The sequence below is a fragment of the Pagrus major genome, chromosome 6 (genome assembly GCF_040436345.1).
Source record: "Pagrus major chromosome 6, Pma_NU_1.0".
NCBI classification, from domain to species: domain Eukaryota; kingdom Metazoa; phylum Chordata; class Actinopteri; order Spariformes; family Sparidae; genus Pagrus; species Pagrus major.
Genome location: NC_133220.1, coordinates 28,155,661 through 28,177,944, shown reverse-complemented (window position 1 = coordinate 28,177,944; position 22,284 = coordinate 28,155,661). Strand labels below are relative to the sequence as shown.

At 42.0% G+C, this 22,284-nt stretch overlaps 1 protein-coding gene across 2 annotated transcripts; it reads right to left on the bottom strand.

The window, feature by feature from the left end:
* Positions 1 to 829: 829 nt before the first annotated feature.
* On the bottom strand, positions 830 to 21,469 carry LOC140998448 (inositol hexakisphosphate kinase 2-like). Of its 2 annotated transcripts, XM_073468744.1 has the most exons (7): positions 21,402 to 21,469; positions 20,214 to 20,366; positions 5,568 to 6,045; positions 4,218 to 4,452; positions 3,362 to 3,543; positions 2,728 to 2,903; positions 830 to 2,275 (listed from the first exon to the last, which is right to left on the bottom strand). In XM_073468744.1, exons 3-7 carry the CDS (start codon positions 5,824 to 5,826, stop codon positions 1,628 to 1,630), a joined length of 1,500 nt encoding a protein of 499 aa, XP_073324845.1. In that variant the 5' UTR covers positions 5,827 to 6,045; positions 20,214 to 20,366; positions 21,402 to 21,469; the 3' UTR covers positions 830 to 1,627. The 2 variants fall into 2 exon arrangements, with proteins under 2 accessions (XP_073324845.1, XP_073324843.1); XM_073468742.1 differs by lacking the exons at positions 20,214 to 20,366; positions 21,402 to 21,469 and having other exon boundaries at positions 5,568 to 6,274.
* Positions 21,470 to 22,284: the final 815 nt, after the last annotated feature.

Sequence of the window (22,284 nt, the reverse complement as noted above, 5' to 3'; positions counted from 1 at the left end):
TTTTTATGGCATAGCCCCCCCCCCCCCACCCACCAGTTCCCAAACCACTGCTTCATGGGCAGTATGAGTCTGTATATGTCAGACCACATGGGATAACCTATTCACGGCCGAAGCCCAGCAAGCATGTGGCAGCTGGATCAAGCTCACAGGCTCCATAATATGATGACTCTAACCAATGTGTGAGAACAAAATCAGGATGCAAAAGCAGTGAAACTGGTTTTAACTGTGTCAGGATAATATTTAGGCTTTAATTTAACAAAATAATAAAGTTAGTAGCTGTAAATTAAAACATCAAACATTAGAATATTACTTTATTAACATATATAATATAAACTGTGCTTTATATTTCAGATACTGATTTAAAATCCGTGCGTCAGACGGATGTCTGTGCCAGTGGTTTGGTACATTCCAGAGAGACAGACACTGAAGTGGTAATGGCCCGTGCTCTCTGTTGACACAAGGTACTCTTCACATCACCCACAGCTTGTGACTCTGAGAGCAGACTGTTCAGCTCTGCTCTGTCTGCCTCAGACTAGTTTGAGTTGACCAGGACTGGCTGAGGCAGCTCAGGGTGGCGTCATCCTCCTCCTGCAAGAACAACCCCCCGGCTCTATTTTAACATCCCTGCAACTAGTATGAGCGAAACCTGTCGATTTGTTTGAGTGAATCTTGTGTCTTGGCTGCACTCCACAACATCAGGTGGTGTATCTCCAGCAGGATCCCAGATATTTAAATGAAATTTGGTTGCTGCAACATTTAAATTTCAAGTCTGTGATTTCTTTCTTCAAGCAAATGATTGAAAACCAAATCAGAAAGAGGACGCAGATGCTAGCACAAACCCACGTCTTTAATTCCCCCCAACAGACTGTGGACAACACAAACATACAAGATAGAGGTATCCAAACATGTCAAATAACAATATTAATCCATATCATTATTGTAACATTAATAACATGGAATGTAGTACTCTCCATTCACATTCGTTTTTGAACTTTTAGTTTATTTTATGAAACATGTCAAATAAAGAAATAACTCTATATCATCTGTCTCTGATAGCCTTATGAATATAGTCTCTTTGAGTGAAGATGAACAAGGAGAGAATGATGGCAGAATGAACAGGCAGAAGAGAAGAATGGAGGGTGTGAGCTCACTTCCTCTCCTCCCATCGACTCTGTCCTCAGACACATACGACTCCTGCTCCCTCAGGTAGCCCTGTCTCAGTGTCAACACACACGCTCAACAGAATGTGTTTCAGTGCATGTTTGTGTGTGCAAAATGCTGATACTTTCTTTGGAATCGGACACAAGGAAAACATTTCTACTGTCTCAAGGCTTCAAACTGCTTTTATTTGCTGCCTACCCTTTTTTGTCCTAACTGGGTTAAAGAGAACGATGGCAATGGGTAAATCACTGCATCAGTCACACGGATGGCTCTTCTATGTTACGTGAAAATCTGTTTCATATTCCGAAGACGGAAACACACGACAGGAACATCGAGTAGCACCAATGGCAGAAACAAGGATGGGTCCAATGAAAGGCCAGCTACAACAAGGTCGAATTTTGAAGGGGAGAGGAAAAATATCTCTCCCCTTCTGTAGTCCAGTCCTGCTCTTCTCTTCCAAAGGTTTTCAGTCTGTGCTGTGGTTCTCCAGCTCAGAGATAATGGTGATCAGGTTCTGGAGACCAAAGAGGTAGCCACTGTCCAGGCCCTCGTACACCACAGTGTCTCCTTGGTAATGTCTGCAGGTGGTGTGGGCAAAATCTATCATCCTCACATCCACCACGGGGCCGCGGGGCTCTGAGCGCGATAAGCGAGCCTGGCCGACACCCGAGCTCCCACCACTGCTGCTGCTGCCCTCGCTAGATGTGGAGGGGCTGTGAGGAAAACCAAGTGCACCTGCTACTTCACCCACCTCCTCCTCCTCTTCCTCTTCCATTTCTGGTTCAGCCTCCGGCTCTTCATCCTCATACTCTTCCTCCTCCTCTTCGTCTTCTTCAGAGTGACCGTCCTCTGTGTGCTGGCGAGTGTGTTTCCTGTGAGACGCTCCATCATAGATGATGAGCAGGGAGCTGGAGTAGAAGCGGTATGATTCACAGGCTTCCAGGGCAGCTTGCATGTCTCTGAGCCTTTGCAGCACCGGGGAGAGGAGTTCACGCCGTAGACGGCGTCCACTGTGGAAGAACTGGAACAAAGCCTCCTTGAAGTCTGGCAGTGTCAGCCTGCGGCCATGGAACTTGCTCATGAACATCACCTGGCCCGTATCAGACTGGTATACCTGAAGGGACAGAGAAACATGGATATTAGGAATGGTGACTAGTTTCATATGTTTGACTATATTGAACCTAAACTTGACTGGCCAAATAAAGTTTTATAGTCAATTTACAGTTAATTGTACAACAAATGTCTTCTCAAATAGTTACCACTATTTTCACTGCCATTTGTTACAAGGTAGATTCCTGAACAATACTTGGTAGTCAGGTATTTAAAGGGATAGTTCAAAAACAAGACAGACAAGATATAATGTGTTAATTAAACAGCTTCAGATGTACTGCTCTGTCGATTTTGTAACTCTTGAACAGAACCAAGCTTTTTCCCCCCGTTCCCAGTGTTTGTGCTAATCTACCCTATCCAGCTGCTGGTGGTGGTCTTATATTCAACAGACAGATATGAGATTCTCCTTTAAGACAAATCCATTAACACTGAGGCCAGTCTTGGCTTGAAGCTCACCTGCATGCCAGCAAGGCAGACTCCTAAAGAGGACGCTGTGCTGCTCTGACACTTTCGGATCTTCACTGCCTTTTTTTCCTCCGTGGCATCGTCTCCATGCTGCTGTGTGCCCATCTTCAGGTCCAACACACATGGCATTGTGTGCTGCCACGTTAGGTTCTCCAGCAAAATGAATTCTGGAAACTGAGTCAAGGAAGCCAGAGTCGAAAAAACATGGCCCTATTATAGACTAATCAGCTTACAACTGATAAAGTTAAATTGAGAACACTATGTAGTTTCAGTGCACATGAATAGAAGGTTATTATCATTGTAATAGGTACAAGCAAGTCACAGCGATATCATGTAACTAATGGGAGTGCTTTGGAAGCACGACTCCACCAGACAAAGACATTGATAGCTAGACATTGTATCAGCTACATGCTGGAATCACTGATAATCATGTATAGGTTTCAGCTGCCTGTAGTTAGGCAGGTGTCCATGTGTCCTGGTGGCTCAGTTGGCTGGGACACATGCCATGTCCTCTGGCAGGGAACCACTGAACAACTAATCCTGCCTCTCTCCACTGTGATACTGAATGTTGGCAAGAAAGAAATTTAAAAAAATACAGTGCAGTCCTCAGGCAGTGAAAGGATACTGTACTGGTTGTGATGCTTGGCGTTCTCCTTCATCTTCTGCAGGTGATGCTGTTGACACTTGAGGCTCCAGGGGTTGTGTCTGAGCTGCACAGCGTTACTGTGACTGCGCTCCAGTCTGTAGTATAGCACCTCGGTCTGCCGCAGCCACTCCAGCTCCACGTCCTCCTGCAGCTTGTGAAGACTGGACGACAGAGGGAGGAAGACACACATTAGTTGAAGGCACAAAAAACAAACTCAGTATCTGCTTGTGTACATGGTTATAGTATGTATGTGGGTAGTAGGGCAGTGATGAACTGTTACATTGGATACAAAGAGGCAGCCAATGGAGTAAAGTCTTTCACTTTCTATCATCCATCAAAAACTAAAAAATCAACCTCCTCATATTTTCATCCTTCCAGTTGTTAGCTACTCTAGGCCAGGCACCGACCAAGTTTTGTGTTTGTGTGTATGCACGGACTTGCACCTACTGCAGTTATGTAACCTTGAGGCTGTGACTCTCCCTCTGGCTGCCAAGGCCAATGATCAGCCTCTCACAGCATTCAGAGCCAATTTTGCCTTAGGTTGAATGTGTAAGTCAACGTGTGCGTCATCAGTCAGTTCATATCAATCTTCAGACTACAGCTTCACCATTCATGGAAAACTAAACATCGCTTTAAATACATTGTGGTTGTGTAATCGTTCTGAAGTGATCAATGCATCATGTCCAACTCAATTTACACGAGCCTCGATGGAAGTGTGAAAGTGACTCACTTTGCCCCCGCCTGCTGATGCATCGACTACACCTTCTGTTTTATCATGAGTAACAGGTCCCTCAGTGTACTGCTGTCTCTTTTGGGACATTTTCCCACATCTTACCCCTTCTCTTTGTCTTTAGTGGTGTTGCGGCTTCGTCCATCTTTGCTGTAATTCTTGCTGTCCACAAGCAGTGAGGATGACACTGTCTTCCCCCACTTGAGCATCTCGCTTTTGGGCTCGCAGTCAGCCAAGGGGTCCTTGTTCTCCAGATCTGCTGCTGGGTCACTCTGGAGGGGGTAAGCGATGAGGCAAAGGTTCCCTTCCTCATCCTCCTCGAAGCTCACTGACACCACACCTGTGAGCAAGAGGGAGACAGAAAGACATCTGTTAGACATTTGTGTCAGAGAGCAGTGAAGAGAATATGTCTCACAATAAAGCTGTCAAGATAAAGCAAGCTCTCAAGTGCTAAGAATCTCTTATCCCCATCTTTCTGCTTTTTTGCAGCAGTTACACTCACAGTTAGACAAAACTATGACAGACGAGAGAGGATGGGGCAGAGATACTGAGCAGTAAAAGCAACACAGAAAAGGACAGAATGAAAGAACAATCAATAAATAAATCAATATCAATATGCGGGCATTGTTTTCCCATACACACGAAAACAAATCATGCTACTCAGAGAAAATAGCAGCCCAAACACAAATGACACAAGGCTCCAAATTTAAGTCAGTTCAGTTTATTACCAAAAATTTTATCTCACACAAAATGATGATCATTATACATATATAGCACACAGAAACCACTACACACATGCACAGAAAAATAGATACGATGCTAGTTGACAGGCTTCAGAACACAATAAATAACAGCCCGTGGAAGCTAAGGTCCAGAAGATTCCCAAAGCCTGTCTGTACCATAAACAACCTGGTTTCCCATATGGCTGAGGGACAAGGCCAAAATAAGGAGGAGAGCAGGACTGAGAGAGTAGTAAAAATAAAACTAAAGAGGTGACCAGGGGAAAAAAGTAAAAATGGCACAGCAAAGGAATGGGAAGATGGAGAACATGATACTGATTTAAAATGAGTTTTTGTTGAGGCTTTGAAAAGGTGGATGTTATGTTATGAGTTAATCCCTACCACAGCGCCTGGAATCTGTCTTACCTGTGTACAGCCTCCTACAAAGAGCACATCACAACTGGGTGGCCTGTTTGTAGGAGGCTCGCTTGCAGTCTCAGCTGCAGCACCCTCCTGTGGCAGAATTTGGACATGCTGCTGGCAAACAACAACACTTGGGCAGTTTCCAAATATCTCATAAATCACTCTATGCAAGAATGCAAGGCAGGTCTGCAACAAATCAATTCAGATCTGACTTGCACACATGCACAATGATGAAATAAAGAAAGAGAGATGCATAACAACACACCAAAACACAACAGCCATACACAGGTTAGAAGAGGTTAGTGTGCATTACCTCTGTACTGGGGGGTGAACTTCCTCATTGCAGTAGGCAGACTCTTGTAGAACTGATGTTCTCGGGGTATGAGGGGCTTGCAGACGGTCTGCTCCCCGAAGCGCAGGACGCAGCAATGTCCCCCCACCTGGTGTACGAAGGGCTCAAGCATCACCCCTTTCTCCATGTAGCACTGCTGGTGCTGCACCTGCAGCTGGTGCTTTTGCTTTTGCTCTGCATCCATGGCCTTCTGCGCCTGAGCCTCCACAGCCGGACCCATCCTCCTCTGGCCCTGACCACACTGCCGTGGGCATTAGCCTCCTCACACACGCACACACAATGTGGTGGGGGCCCGATCTGGCAAGGATGCGCACACACTAACTCGCACACTGCAGATCCACAGAGGACTAGTTGTGGTATCTCGCATTAAGTATTCCCACGATGTCTTCAGAAGCTGATGTTGTGATGATGATCTGCGTCGCTTGTGCTGTGAGGGATTCTGCTGGTCGAAAACAAAGGACAGGAAGGAGGAAATAGAAGAGAAAGAGAATAAAAAGCCAAGATTTAGTGGATATTTAATTCCTTTTAAGTCCTTGTCTGGCAGTTGTTGTAGCTGAGTAGAAACAGAGAGCCACAGAAAGTCTTTTTAACGTGATATTTGGACAGGTGCTGCAGCGGCAGATAATGCAAACAGAGACAGATCCTGCTTGTGCCTCCACTGCAGACTGGATGCTCTCTGACAGCTGAGAGCTGGCTCACCACTGGTAAAGCTCTCACAAGCCCGACACTCGGACCGCCCCCATCACAAGCAGCCCACCAATCAGGAGCACCAAAAGCAGGTTGTTGGGTGGTAACCCTTCGAGGGAAAAGAGCGAGCAAACAAAGACTGGGTGGGAGGGGGGAGTCTGGTGGAAGAGAGAGAGAGAGAGAGAGAGAGAGAGAGAGAGAGAGAGAGAGAGAGAGAGAGAGAGAGAGAGAGAGAGGAAAGAAGAATAAAAACAAGAAGGGAGAGCAAAGCTGAACCTAGCGATTTCTTCTCTCTCTGTGTGTCAGCAGGGTTTGAACAACCTGACAGAACAAGCAGCATTAGTTCCTCATTTAGAGAGAGGTGTAGGAACGAGTAAGGGATAGAAACACAGAAACTGACATGCAGCACAAAACACACGGTAGTCAAATATAAACAAACACAAAGTAGTCACATATAAAGTTACTGACTGACTACACTGCAAAATAAAGACGGCTTCATCTTAATGTTGTCACACTTACAGTATGTAGAGGCACACAAAGAAATACATGAAAATTATTTAATGTGTGTCTGACAATACCACGTTAAAATCCTTAAAACAGCATTTAGTCCTTCTCTCTCACTAAAAATTCTAGAAAATATGAATATGCAAATAATTTTCTTTTCAAAAGTTTGTCTGCTGGACTCAAGACGTCTCCTACTTCACTATCAAGTCCATTCTCACTGTTTGTGCACTGGAGGCTTCAAGTTTCTACATCACAATATATGCTGAATATTGGACCAGGATTGGCTTCCAAACTATTTGTGATGTCACAAATCATGCTCATAGGCCCACGTCTTAAAATCAGATTTTCAATTAGCACAGATAGAATTGACACTTTGAGCAAAAAACAGCCTTCTAGTGTCAAACTCTGCTCATACATTAATCTACACAGTGAAGCTCAAACATTCAACTGTAGGAACAAGAAGAGACGGGGTCAAAACAATTTTTATATTTTATCTGACTGGAGTAAATATGTAAAATACTATTCGGTTGATGGAAAGATCAACAACTAAAGCCACACTAATCAGACAAATTCAAACAAAACAGTTGACCAAACTTGATAGGTCAAACAGTTGAGTGAAAAAATGACCTAAAACTGGAGAGTGAAGAAGATAGCAATTGTACGATTGTCTTTTAAGGTGGCAGGACATCTTCAAACATGCCAGAAATATTGGAAATATTGTAATAAAATCCAGAGCAAGTTGTGGTTATTAAGAACAAAACACCCAGGAGTTCATCTTTGTTGTAAGCCAGAAAATGAAGACAGATCTCTCAAGTCATACCAGAGCAGTACTACAACCTGCTTGAAAAGGTTACACCACTTATAAAATGTCAAAATACCAATTACAGGGACTGCATCTCTGTAAAGGAGCAACTGATGGTCACTTTGAGGTTTTTGGCAAGCACTACCAATTAGGCAAGCTTAATCTGGTCACAGTCCGAAAGCAAAACACACTGCATATAGGCAATATGAATGAGGTTACTGCTAATACTGGGCATGAAGGGTTATGGATGGTGTTGCTATGGATGTGCATACTTTATGCCTCCTGTCAGGGCACTTGTCTGTCTGAAAGGAGGCAAACTGACCGAACTTATTCAAACATGAACAAACAAAGATTACACAAGTTGAATCTGACCAAAAATCTCCAGACAAGGACAGAAGGCCATGGCACAGCAAACATAACTCAAACCCTCCACAGCAAAGTTAATTCAGCTCAGTAAGAGTTTAAAGGGTTAATAGAGGTAGTAGAATATGGAGATGTAAACAGTAACAGTGGTCAGGATGTGGTGTTATGAAGATAAGATGGGGTGACCTGAAGTGGTTGCTGAGAGCTTGTGCTGCAGCCAGAGTGGAAACTATAATCCTCATCTCGCACTCTTCAAGCCCTTCTTGACACAGATTATCGTAGCAGCCAAAATAACATCTGATTAAGCCAGTCACTCACTGCAGGCTCCATTCATGTGAGTTAACTGCTAATGGGAAAACACACTAATGAGTGCACGCTGCATTATAACAAACATACGTATATGTTCATCAGTGAATGGCTGCATGTTTGTGGGTGTTAAAATATCATCACATGTTTTATGTGTACATGCAAATGTGTGTTTGCCTGCTTCCATGCGTGTTTCTGTACATTAGAGTTGGATGATGGCTGGTTGTGCAGGGAACAGAGTCAGACAGCCAAGCACTAATCTGCCTCTAATCCTGCCTCTTGGAACACAAGAGGAAAATAGGCCATGACAAACAAGTAGAAAATAGACATAGTTACACTTAAACGCACGTATGTTGTGTACAAACACCTCTGAAGCTTTCTATGTGATGGGCACCATAACGGACAGATCACTCTGATAAACATGCCTGCTTGGTGTCAGCAAGATAACATAGATAAGATTGTCACACCGACTTCCTGTATTACCTCATTTTGTGTTTCAAGAAAGCCCAACACTGGAGCTGGACCAATAAATCAATTAGTTGTCTAATTGAACAAAACAAGATGTTTGAGGACGTCATTTTAGGCTTTAGGATCAACATTTTTCAGCATGTTGTAGACCAAACAACCAATCAATGAATCGAGAAAATAATCAACAGATTAATCTGTTTGTGTTGTCAGAAGGCAGCAAGTGTAAAATTGCAATTTAATTGTGGAAAATTAAAACCTATTAACCCAGGTTAGAAGTAATCCCGAGCTTAAGATCATGTGCCTGTCTTGCAGCGTAAACATACAGCTATGTCAGTGTCGCCACCTGTATTGCATGCTATATTGTTGTTGGAAATGACAGACAGTTGGCAATGTCAAGGGGCTTACACTGAAATCAGGATAACCTTGGAGACAGCAGAGTGATATAGCAACAACCACTGTGGGTGTCATTTACATCCACATTTAAAGCAATACGACACATACTATTTGAAGCTCAGAGAGGTCAGACCCTGATCTGATTCACATAAACAAGCTCACAGACCAGCTGGCACAAACACAAACAATCACAAATGTATGTATATCAAACATTTAAGTGATTTACAGCATACGCAATAAACCTTTAAATGTGTGAAGAGGTATTCAACAGGCACATGATGGAACATGAAGCCCAAACTGGAAAGTAACTGAGAACCGTGCAGAGGAAATGACATACTGTAGTGGAGGAGAGACAGGGAAGTGAAAGCCATGACCTTGAAAGAAATGGGCTGAGAGCAGCACGGGGTAGTTAGCAGGGGCTCTTCACAGTGCTAGTGAGGAGTGTGCCAGTCATAAACAACAACAGGAAGTTGGAATCCAGCCCCTCATCTCCACACACAGCACAACAGGCGTGCCGTTAGAAGAACACCTCCTGACAAGATGAGAGTTTTTCCAGCCTTGACAAAAGCGAGGGGACAGATTTGAATCTGTCTAACGAGGTCAAGGCACGACTTTACAATTGGATTTCAAAGTCCTTGGATCATGTCCTCTCTTCTTCAGTCTGGTAATTGTAGGTCAGTCAATTACAATTTTAGTTGCTTCTGTGACAACTAGGAAGTGAGTCTGTATCTGTATCTGACACTACAAAAATTTTAAAACTCAATCTGAATCCCCACAAAACACACAAGATATAGTGCACGTCCATATGGTACTCATAAACATACAGTATGTAATGATATGGAGGGTCATAGATGGAAGAAGTAATGGTTCACCATTGTAAAGGTCACCAGTCAATTAATAACGACAACAGACCATCACATTTTCATCAAAAGCCGTTTGCAAGGCCGAGGTTCAAAGCTCAGCATCTCAGTTACCGCTCTCCTATAGCATTGGCCATGGAAAATATACAAACTATCAGAGAAACAGCAGCTATAGCTAAATGACAAGCCTACAAACATGTTTACAGTATCACTCATTCTGTTCAATTAGCTTTGAGACAGTGTTTTTGCTGCTTACTTCCACATTATGCTTAACACCGGAACACAAACTAGTGTAGAGTTGGTTCATTGATGATGTGTGTTACACACAGTCTAAACTAGAAATAGTGCCTGAAGTTGCAGTTATGTTGCAGTTTAGATCCATGTCTTTCCATACTCACATTTGTAGTGAAGACTTTGAAGGAATTTAATTAAAGGTATAAAGTGTTTGTTTTTTTTGGCAAAATGGAAATTATCACTTTATTAAAAGTTTTATTGATTCTATTGATTTCAGTGAAACATGCTGTCTTCACTTAGAGACTATTTTTACAGAGTACAGAGGTCTCAATATAGAATAGAATGTACATAATATGTATTGTATATATACATTATACATATAGATGCTCAATATCAGCAAAACCAACAAGCTTGTAGTGGACTACAATGCCTCAAATATGGATGTGCTGTGAAGAAGCTACAAATTGTAAAATGTGTATGATTCACACACATGTTCGACCTGGCAGCACAGTGGATCTCGAGAATCACCACAGTTTTTAGGGTGGGTGCCGAAGATTAGACCTTATTGAAATATGGTCACAATCTTCCCTTCTGTTCCTGAGTTATGACGTTGAATAATGGCCTGAAAAGTGTTTTTGCGATACATTATGATGTCATTGTGAAGTTGACCATTGGCCTTTTGGATATTAAATATCATCACTTCATTATTTTAAGCTTGACTGAATTAAAAGGGACTGTTGGGCTATTGCAGTTAGTGTTTGAATACTTGACTTAAGGCCAAAAACATGTTTTGTGAGGTCACAGTGACCTTGGACAAAATACAAATCTAATCAGTTCATTCTTGAGTCCAAATGTTTGTTTCAAGTTTGAAGAAACTCCATCCTGAGATATTGCGTTCACAAGAATAGAAAGGACGGATGGACAACCCAAAAACATAATGTCTCCTATCGCGGCTGTCACCGGTGTGGAGGCATTAAAAATTAAAGGTCACATGCACAGTTTACTACACGTGTATGTCTTTGTCTTGTAGGGGCAACTGTAGCCCCACTGGGGGCACCAGCAGTGATGCAAGATTTTATCGCAAAAAACACACAAAAAGGTCCAGAAATTAAACCTGAATCCTTCTTCCTTGCTGTAAAGGTGAAGCGACTGTGGCACATAAAGCCTCCACTGCAATATTTTACCTTAAACGTCTTTGACCTGGGCATTACCTTCTGCTCCACATTCAAAGTTATTCAGAGTCATGGAGACAACTGTTCTGCCATCCTCACCACGATCAACACGTTAACGGAGATCAAAGTACTCACTTAGCAAACTTAATCTGGGAGCTTTCATCCATCAACAACAAACGGGGAAGCAAAGGGGACAGAGAGAGCAGGTATGTCACTGAGGTTATCAAGTGGGTCGATCTTTCATTGAATCAAGGCTGCAGCAGCTCCGGAAGGCTTTACAGCACGTTCAGGCATCCTAGAAATGTGATCGGCACATATGACTGTATTAATTAGTGTGTTTGCCCTTGTGTGGCTATGCACCTTGGAGGAGGAGACTAACATGGAGGTGCTGAGTGAATCTTGATACAAAACAAATGCAGGTATAAAGGCATTAGAGGAGGACATGAAGGCACACGCACACACACAAATCCATTTGGATAGTACTTCAAGTAAACACAACACAAACAACTAATCATTTATACATAAATGTGTCCAAAAAATATTATGTGTGTTTTTCTTTCATGGTTTTTAAGACATGTAGTAGTTTGTTGTGTGTTTTTGTACTGCTGACCTTCTCGACCTCAAGAGCCTTAAAAGATTTAGGGTGAGACAAATAATCTGAGTGAGGTGGCATCAGTTTGGATTTACCTCGACTTATTTACGCCATGGGGAAATGTGCATGACACATCGACTCATATTCATGCACGCACAACACTCAGAAGACATGATGATCACACATGCAGACAGGCAGGAACAGAGTAACTAATACACACAAATCACATACAACAACATACACACACTCTACCTCTGCTGTTTTTCCAAGCCTAACACCTGGCATTGGTGCAGTGGAAAAAGGCTGATCTTATTGATCTGCAGACTGATCAACTCACATGACATCAAACCAGATAAACCTGCTAACCAAATCCCCATGGGTCACCAAACACCTAAGCCCCCCTAAAAATACCACATGCTGTCAGCAATTCAGGCTGCGGGGTGGCTATTAATACACCAAGTCTGCTCCATGCCAGACTCAGAAACAAATAAACACAGGGATCACACAGGAGGGAAACAATTCACTGGCAGCCAAGAGGGCAGACATAGAAATCATAGCTGAACACATAGGTCAAGTCTTGGTGACAGATCGTGGCTACACCTGCAACGACCCCATGACTGTACAGACGTGTCAACCCTGTTTGTTTACTTTTTGAGCTTGTTGTCTCTATTATGCATGTGAATATACCTAAACAACATGCAACGACGCTGAAAGAAGATGTTGTCACATAAAAGCAGTAACAAAGAGTACAAAAGTCCCACCTATCAAAACAAGTTTGCCTTCAAAGGCTGAGCTATTCAGAGCCAGTAATTCCATTATTACTTCAAATACAGTTAATTTTGTTTATTTCCTGTCAATTGAGTCTATTGCCGAGGACTGTATGTATAATAATGCCTAGATCAGTAGCATATAAGGGAAAAAAATTAAAAAAAAATTAAAAAAAAAAAAAAACTTTGACAGCTAGAGAAAGGGGACGACTTCCTTACAGTCAACAAGAATGTGTGTGTACGTGTTTAGTATGGGTGGGGGGTGTCAGTAATGAGGTCATCCCACCCTCACCCATCCTGGACTGGTTTCCTGTCTAACATCTCTAGTCTCTTCCTGAGCAGGAAGGTTAAAGATGCTAAAAAGAACAGACAGAGTGAGATTATGATGAAATGAGTACCCGGGGCTTTTGCCGTGATGATTGGCCTAATTAACTTGTAAATGAGAAGTACAGCACCAAAAATATCCTATTGCCCTCAATTAGTCTTTCACTCCTGTGTTCTTCTCCATAAACTATGGTGAGTGACGACTATCACTGTTAATAATATTGTTAAAAGGTGCAATATGTAGTTTTGGGGAAGACATTTTTATCAGAAGAGAAAGATCTTCATTGACTGACATGTTTATGCCTAAACAAACTAAATAAGCAAACTTCGATTTCATGACTGAATAAACTCAGTCAACAAACTGACCTTAAAGGACAGGACAATTTTACACTGTTTTACTTTTGAAGCTATTAAGGAGTAAAATATTCCAATGTCTATTTATCGGCAGATATACATGCATTTTTTGCAATGATCCCTCAAATGTATCTGTCGAGCTCTAATCTTAATACAGCTGATAAAGCTGGTCTTATTTCAGGAGCTGTATTCATGTGTTACTCCACTGTAAAGTGATGTTTTGATTTTACATGGGACAACAGAGGTAGTTAAATGTAGTTACAGACTAGGCATGGGACAATATGAAAATTTCATGTCACAATTATTCTGTCCAACATAATTGTGATCGACTATATTATCCCGCTAATCATCAAATAATCTGAAAACTTTAAGATAAAAACTAGAAGTTCACTAAGACATACTGGAAACACTTTAACCTTACATCTTATTAGGAAACAAATATCTTTATAGCATCACAGGTAGGACACATTTATTTAGATTTATTGTTTTTTTGTGAAAAACAATACATCAAAGAATCATTAAAAAGTAGTCAAAAATCATAAAGTCTTCCTGTACAAATAAAGGACAAATAAATGGTGACAACCTCATCTCCCGGTCGTTTTTTAAGTTTGGAATTTGTAGTATTTACACATATCCAATTTAACTTTTTTTTGCAAGGGATATAATGTGCAAGTCTGGCCTTCAGCCATGGTGACTAAGCCTGGAGGCTTAGTCAATTCAAAATAAATCAGGTAACCAATATAGAACTGTATGTCAGTGAGCTAGACAGCTTTTTCAAATCATTCATATGAGGATATTCATGATCACGATCAGAATCTGCAATCAAATCTTTTATTGTCCCATTCCAATTCAACAGAATTGATTTATTACATCATATTTAATATTAATATTACCCTCGAATTACAGAGCTGTCATCACAGAAGATAATGCTAGTCACCTACTCAAAGAAGTAGCATACTGAAATAAAATGGATGACTACGAACAGGTGGATGTGTTACGTGTGTATACACCAACATTTAATGGGGACATTGAGCAAAAGACATTCTTGGAGCAGACACTTTGACCTGCCAAACACAGGTATATTTAGCTAATAGCACTGATAATGGCTGTATCCAATTTGGGTCTGCCAGCTCCATGGCCCTGGTACTATGCATGCCAACTCACTGCTGGCATGGTTTACTGGCACACTGATATCAAATGGGGCCATCAATAATGCTGTTACACCTGTGCTACCCTTGCCATCACAGCAAAACTGCAACACAAGAAATAATATAGGAACTGGAGATGCATCATACAGAAGGGGGAGTTTGGACTGGCAGGCCAGTGAAGACGATGATCGTTGATAAGGAAGGTAGGTGTGGAATTGAGAGAAGTATAACTAGAGCAAGCACAAAGTGGGAGGCAGGCAGGATGAAAACTGTGGGGGTCCTGAGGAAAGGGGGATGGATATTTGTTGTAAAAGACACCAATTGGCGCTGTTTAGCTCAGTTGGTGGAGCAGGCGTCCCATGTACAGAGGCTTTGCCCTCGCTGCAGCAGCCCTGGGTTCGAGTCCCGGCCTGGGGCTCTTTGCTGCATGTCACTCCCCCTCTCTCTCTCTCATCCTGATTCCTGTCTATCTTCAGCTGTTCTATCAATAAAGCCATGAAAAGGCCAAAAAAATAATTTAAAAAAAAAAAAAAAAAAGACACCAATCAATAAGATATCTTACATTAATTATACAATTATTTAGATGCACAACTCTGCAAAGGGAGCAAGGGATGTGCTAGTCTTCAGAGTATTGCAAAGTAGATGGATGTAAGAAACCCCTCTGTGTTTAAAACACTTTAGTCTTAACAACAGGACAAACAAAAAGATTGACAATGCCTCTCTTGTAGACCTTATAAGGAGGTTCTCTTAGTATGTGATGATCCAGTCGTACTGCCTAACTTTGTGACTGATGGTGAGTCATTGAATTAAGGGACTGTTTATAAAGCTGTAAAGCTTGGCGACACTGGATAGAAAATAAGGATGTGGACGTCACACACTTCCTGGATTCACGCTTAAACCGTCCACACTTCTCAGAATCATTAGACAGAGACTAAGCTGGCTTCAGTCCATTGACACAATTCAGTTGCACCAGCTCCAGTCTGGCAGACAACTGTTAACTGGCTCTTATACCACGGCTGGATGCCTCAAGCACGCTGTAGTTTTATTACTGGAACAAGCTTCAACATTCACTGACAGCAACGCAAGGCGCAACATGACTAATGAATTCATCAGCGAGCAAAAATGCATTAAAAAAAATCTGAATTCCTTAAAGATTCCCTTCTTATGCTGTTCTTCTGTGTTTAACGACAATTATTTTCATATGTGTCACATTTACACAAACTGGAAAAGTGACCTTGTACAGTGATTTCTTAAGTTGTTTTGGTTTTGGGACCTTGCTCCAACAAGCCTGGACTGGACTATTTCCATGTCCTTTTGGCTGGGTTGCTCCTCTGCAGCTGAGGAAGGTCAGAGGCCATTGGCACACCCACACTCTCTAGTTCAGTTTCTAGGAAGCTTCATAAATGGGACAGCAGAGCAGTGTTTTCTGTCCCCTAACAGCACTATAGCTTATTTGGAAGAAAACCTCTGGCTGACTGCCTCTCATACGGACCACGCTCACACAAAAATCTGTGATTCTGTTCAGAGGAAAACAACAAGTTATTCTCATCACAACAATTGGCCAACAGTTATGCAGCAAATGAAAATTAGAGTGAGTGGTCCTTTCAGCGAAAACGAAGACTACAACATCAGTCATCAGTAACGTGGTTTTCTTAATGTCAGGCAAATTTGGACTAAGCAAGGCTGTGGGCAGGTAAATGTTAGGTCAACCCAAGATATCCATTATAATCGCTCTGAGTTTGGCAGGGACCTTCGAGTTGGGTTACATCGTGTGAGCAAGTGATACCTGTCGACATATCAGTATCACAAGCACCTAGCCATGGCCCGTGTTCGGTTAATCCTGTAGAGAGGACCATTCATATATTTGCATTTCAACACCTCATCCATGGCCTTTACAATCAACACCATGACAGAGTGGACATCTGAAGGCCTGTCAGGAAAGACAAAACACAACATACAGCAGATGCTGCAGTTGCAACAACACGAGCCAAAGTAAATCTGTTGATGTTTTGAAGGCAGCGTTCCATCCAACAGTAATTCATCGCTAAAGGTACGTTTGTATGAAAGAGCTGAATTGAGTTGCCTTCAGACATGAGTTCCATATCTTAACCATAAATCTCAAATGCATAACACACAAGGAATACTTGCTTTATTTGATTCTAATGGCAAGGTATCCATGTTTGAAATTATTAAATGTACACAAAAAAAAACACAAACACATCTGCACTGATGGCTCAAATATCATTCATATGTGGTTTTGCCATTGTTTTAATATAATCAAATATACTAAATTTAGGAGTTTGACTTTGACAGCACTTGTTATCATAAGTGAAAGTCCTGGCCTGTTATCCATTCTCATGGACATTAACAAAAGTTTTCATTAAAATCGGTAAATATCAATGACTGGATCTAGATGTTTTCTAGAGTTTGTCAATATATTACAGTACCTATCAATTAAGATGTGCGTGATCGCAGTTGCAGATATTGTATTATAATAAACTGCATGATCACTTGATCTGTGTTTCGTCAATCTTGAGTAGAGCTATAATGATGAGTGGATTAATTGATCGAAAAAAAAATCGCCAACTATTTTGATAATTTATGAATTGTATAACCATTTTTCAAGCAAGAAAGTCAAATATTTGCAAGTTCAAGCTTCTTAACTGTAAGGGTTTGCTGCTTTTCTTTGTCATTTGTTATAGTAAATGAAGAGTCATTTTGGACTGTTGATTGGACAAAGAAAGCAATTTGAAGATGTCACTTTGGGCTCTGGAACATTAGCTTTAGCTTGTCTTAGCTAGCCTTAGCTTATAACAAGCACACAGCAATGATGCTAAAATCCTTATTGCCTTCCTGTCACCTGCAGTGGAGATGTAAATCAAATCTGCAACAAGCATAAAAGGTTTGAGCCTGACCTTCCTGCAGATAAAGAGAAAATGCTCTTGTAAAAAGGAAGAGTACATTAAAATGTGCTAATGTGGAGGAGAAATGGTCAAGGATGCTGAATAATCAACGCAGGGGACTTTTTCTAATCAACATCACAACACCTGCTCTCTCATCGGAAGTTCTCATGCTTTAAGCCTTTTAGGATGTGTGTGCGTGTGTTTGTGTGTGTTTGTGTCAATACAGTGTGTGAATCCCTGACATTTCCTCACCTCCAAAGTGTGTCAACTCCCACCATCCATCACCTCACGTGAGGTGACAGGATGGACAACTGTATGTTTTCTCTGGCACGATGGCACATCTCTAACACTAAATATAAACCCACACATCTCCCTTACCATAAATAACAGCACTTATACACCTTATCGCACACTATTAAAAGCTTGGCACTGACATAAACACAATGGCATGCCCTCAGTGCCACTCTCCAGACCAAAGCCTTTTCCAGACACTCACATTGTTTTGAGAGGCCAAATAGAATTTGGATGAGGCTATTTTTCACCCAAAAAGGGCAGGCTTTTGCAGTGGTGACAGCACACTGTCAAACCGTGTGCATCTATTATGTCTTTACAAGGATGGGATGGGAAAGTGCCATACTTATAATAGCAAAGCATTTCAGATAACAAACAAATACAAAGGAAAAGAAAATTGTCTGAGTCAGACTGGGTCACTGATGAAGGAACAAGGACGAATAGGACTGCAATTGTGGGAGAATGAGTGAAGCCTACTACAGCATAGACTGAAGGAAATGTGAAACCATGGCTTGAAACCTAATATCATCATATTAAAAGAAATGGGATCATTGCCGTGAGAAGACAAGCAATTGCTTCGTCCAGGACACGTAATACTTTAAATCAACTCAGCCTGCAGAAGGGACACAGTTTGAGCTCCTGCTGACTGCTATCCAGATGAATATTAATCTGTGGAAAAAGCCCACACGTGCAGAAAAACATAATACGGTAATATAAGGCTCTAAGATGGAGTACAGTTACAGCAACTTAGAGGCTTGGTGCAGACTGATCTCAAGTACATGCTCACACACACACACCACTTCACTACATGGATACACACCTGAAAGATAGTAAGTCTATTTATTGTGACAGAAATGAGAGAAGCTTGGGGTTATCAGACATGAGTCTTGTGTGCTACTGTGATACTCTGCCGGATAGTCTGACTCTGCTGTGCAGTCTACTTGCAGTGCAGGCTGACACTGAACTCCACATCTCAGCACAAGGAAAATAAAACAGTCCTATATACTGTATACTCACAAAAATATCAAAAATGGAGAAATGTTTACACCTATTTTCGTTTCTAAACAGAAAAAATACAACCACAGCTTCCAAATTCATTTTTTTCTCTTTTACCATAGTAAGAGCTTAATTGCATCATTAAGTCATCGTAAAACACACTTCAATCAAACTGAACATAAACAAAATCACCAAAACAGTCACAATCACAATTGGTTATGCCGAAATTAATCCTCCTTTCACCAAGTAACATGTGAAGATATCCCAGCTCTACGCAATTCACCCATTGCTGATGCTCGACACTCTCTCACTCTGCTTCATGTCTTCCCATCCCTAGTTGCTACATCAAAGATGAACAAGTCCAGTACAGTGAGCAGCAGTAAGTAATTATGCGGCCACTTATAATTTTGGAGCTGCCTTTGAATTCTGGCCATTTTTTTTTTCCAAACAACACCTTTAAACCATTAAATTATTCCCACAGTAAAGTATGCACTTTAACACATCAGTAGTAAGACGCTTAAAATATATCCATTATTCCTATCCAAAGCAAGCATTAGTGATTTTAATGATGTTATTCCATATAACTTAATTGGAACCCAAATATGACGCAGCTAGTACTGAAACTGTAAGTAGGTCAAGAACAAACCATGAATCCTATCATAACTATGGTCACCCACTGCTATCGTAACGTAGGAAGAATCTCAATTTAATGTGGCCTTATGGTGGAGGTTTTCTGAGGTATCTAAGTAGGGCAAAAGAGGGTGACTGGGAAGAGCCATAAAGCTCCACTATAGCACAGGTGAGAAAACAGTAGGATGATTTATAGTGCGGTCTGTGATGAAATGCATAGTGTGTTTACAGACTGTGTGGGCAGGGACGTTGGCTGATGATACAAAGCTGAGTGGGCTGCGTTGGCAGCAGTGCAGCAGTGTGTTTCTGTGCCATAGACAGCTCTGCACTGCAGTGCTAGTGTGTGCACGTGAGGAGGAGTGCACATGTCAGAGGATTACAGAAGAGCCCATCCATATCCCCCTCTAAAGGCACCCCCACCCCCTCTTCAGACAAAATCTACACCCCTTGCTGCACTAATGCAGACCTCATTTCAACCCCTTTGTCATGTGAACATCCAGTCCTAAATCTCCCCCCAAATAGCAGCATTTATCCACATAATAAGCGTTTTATATCCTCAAACCAGCTGCCTACCCTGCCATCTAACATAATGTAGACAACATTTGATTCCCTACAGCAGAAAAAAAAGGACACTCACTTTCCCGGACAATATTTTGTCTGCACCCTTTTGTCCTCACATCTCTCCTTATCACCTGCAGTCCACTGCAGTATTCCCCATTACCATCTCATCAATCAATTATGTTAAAATTCAGAAACCTTTTTGACTCTCCTCCCCTCACTCTGTCTCTTTTCCCCTGAGCTAAAGTTCTGTACCTGGATAATGTGCAGTGCAGGTGACACAAAAGCAAGGTGGCAAAGAGGGCGCTGGGACTCCTGGGGTTCGGGGTGCTGGGCCTGATGGTGGTTTCTGAGCGGGTGCTGATTGGAAACGCTTGGCCTTGTTCCAACAGGCTGACTGGAGAACACCTGAGGCCCACAGAGAGATAGAAACAAAGGAGAGCTAAATGATGCACAGTGGAAAAATACTGCTGACTCTTCTCCACAACACTGCTGCAAGAAAAAAAAGTACACACCTGCATGCAGTACACATACACACACTCCATCCCTACAGCAACAAAGATAAAAAAGTGCTCTGGAGTAGAAGGTCGCTCAAATATGAAATTCCTCTATCTAGGACTAACTGGAACCACTTGCAGATTCCAAGTTGGTCATTTTATCAGTTATGTTTCCAGACTTAAATCTGCTGTGCTGAACTTTTATCTTCCCCTTCATGTAGTGAGAGCAATATCTCTGGTATACTACAAAAACATAGATTTATCTGCTGGTAAAAGGCTAAATCAGCATTGTGTGAACTTGTTTGGCTAGGACTTAAATGTAAATGTAAATGTTGGAGACCTAGAGACAGAATCAAGCACTGTCAGATCACTTCTGATATGATGTAACACATTTTTTATAAGACATGGATGCTGGTTAAACTCTAACAGAAGGTCACATGGCTATAATTTCAAAATCAGACCAAGAATCTACCCTCGATAACTTCCTTGTGAGGCAAATTTACATCGGTCATAAAACAGGGCATTCCGATTTTAGGTCCAAATCCATCAATCATGCCCAACCCTTACTTATGTCTACTCAGAGCCAGGATAATACTTGGCATCTACATGGACTTTCCCAGCGGCCTGGTGTTTAGTTGCAATGTAGTGGACCATAAAGGACCAGCTCATTTTACCCCCTGGTAAGGACATTTGCATTCCCAGCTATATATAGGATACAGTAGCCTATATACCTGATCTGGACTGTATGCTCCTCAAAGTCCAAACTTACATAACACTAGCATGACCTGGCCTAGTAACACCACACCTGAGACACACTCAGGGTCAGATGGTGAGGAGGAACCCACAGGGAGGAGATGGGGGAGACTGGTGTCAGAAAGTAAAACACTAGTAGAGCAGAGGGAGGTTAGTTGCAGACATGTGATAGTCAAGAGAGGTCTTTGCCTACCTGAAGCTCAAACACCTTTGGCCTGGCTTGGTACGCTTAAAGGACGGCCCCTGCTTGGTTCCCTCCTCCTCCAAAACACATAGAAACACACAATAAACCACATATGCGCATAAGTTGCTAAACTAAAGGTCAAACAGGTTAAACATGCAGAGAGACACAACAAAAACCAAACCAAACCCAAATATAGAAACTGTTGTTTCCATGCCACTGACCTCTTCTTCCCTCGCAATGTTTTCGCCATCAAGGAGTTTCTTATGTGCATTTCTCCAGCAGCCAAACCCAACAACCCAACTCTCAACGAGTATGTGACAAATTAGAATTCACTCTACCTAACTCTCTCATGTCCAGTAGGAAGGGAACAGTATGTTCCTCAAACACAGTGCACGCACACACTCACACACACTGAGCGCAGTTGAGCAAATAAATTTCAGAAAAAAATTGATGTCTGAGTAGTCAGATGCAGGACAATGATGGAAAGACTGAGGCAGTTATTCTCTGAATGTTCCGGTCCTGCACGTGAACCACAGCTGGAGACTGCACAGGGAGAAACTAGGTCCTGTATTGGCAAAAATAGCATAAAAGAATGAATGTAATATCAAGAGAGGGACAAGTCTGTGGAACAGAGAGATGTGAGACAGAGAGGCTGAAAATGTGGAGGGACAGTGAAGGCAGACAGATGCCAGACAGACACAGATATGGAGTCTAAACTAGCTAACAGCGCCAACAACTGCTTCGACAGTCCAGCGATTGTGCGAACAGAGGTTAAAAATACACTCAGTAATCCCTCAACAAAAGGGCACTTAATGAGAGTCTCCCTGGATGGTAGGATGAGAGCTAGAGGGAGTGAGGTGGAGGGAGGAATGCAGCTGGCAAAAGCCCAGGA

Excerpts from the sequence above, each read along its gene's own strand:
- LOC140998448 (XM_073468744.1), bottom strand. The coding sequence starts at position 5,826 with ATGGGTCCGGCTGTGGAGGCTCAGGCGCAGAAGGCCATGGATGCAGAG. Across the intron at positions 4,453-5,567 it reads GTTCACCCCCCAGTACAGAG|GTGTGGTGTCAGTGAGCTTC; the intron begins GTAATGCACACT and ends TCTTGCTCACAG. Across the intron at positions 3,544-4,217 it reads ACTAAAGACAAAGAGAAGGG|TCTTCACAAGCTGCAGGAGG; the intron begins GTAAGATGTGGG and ends TCTGTCGTCCAG.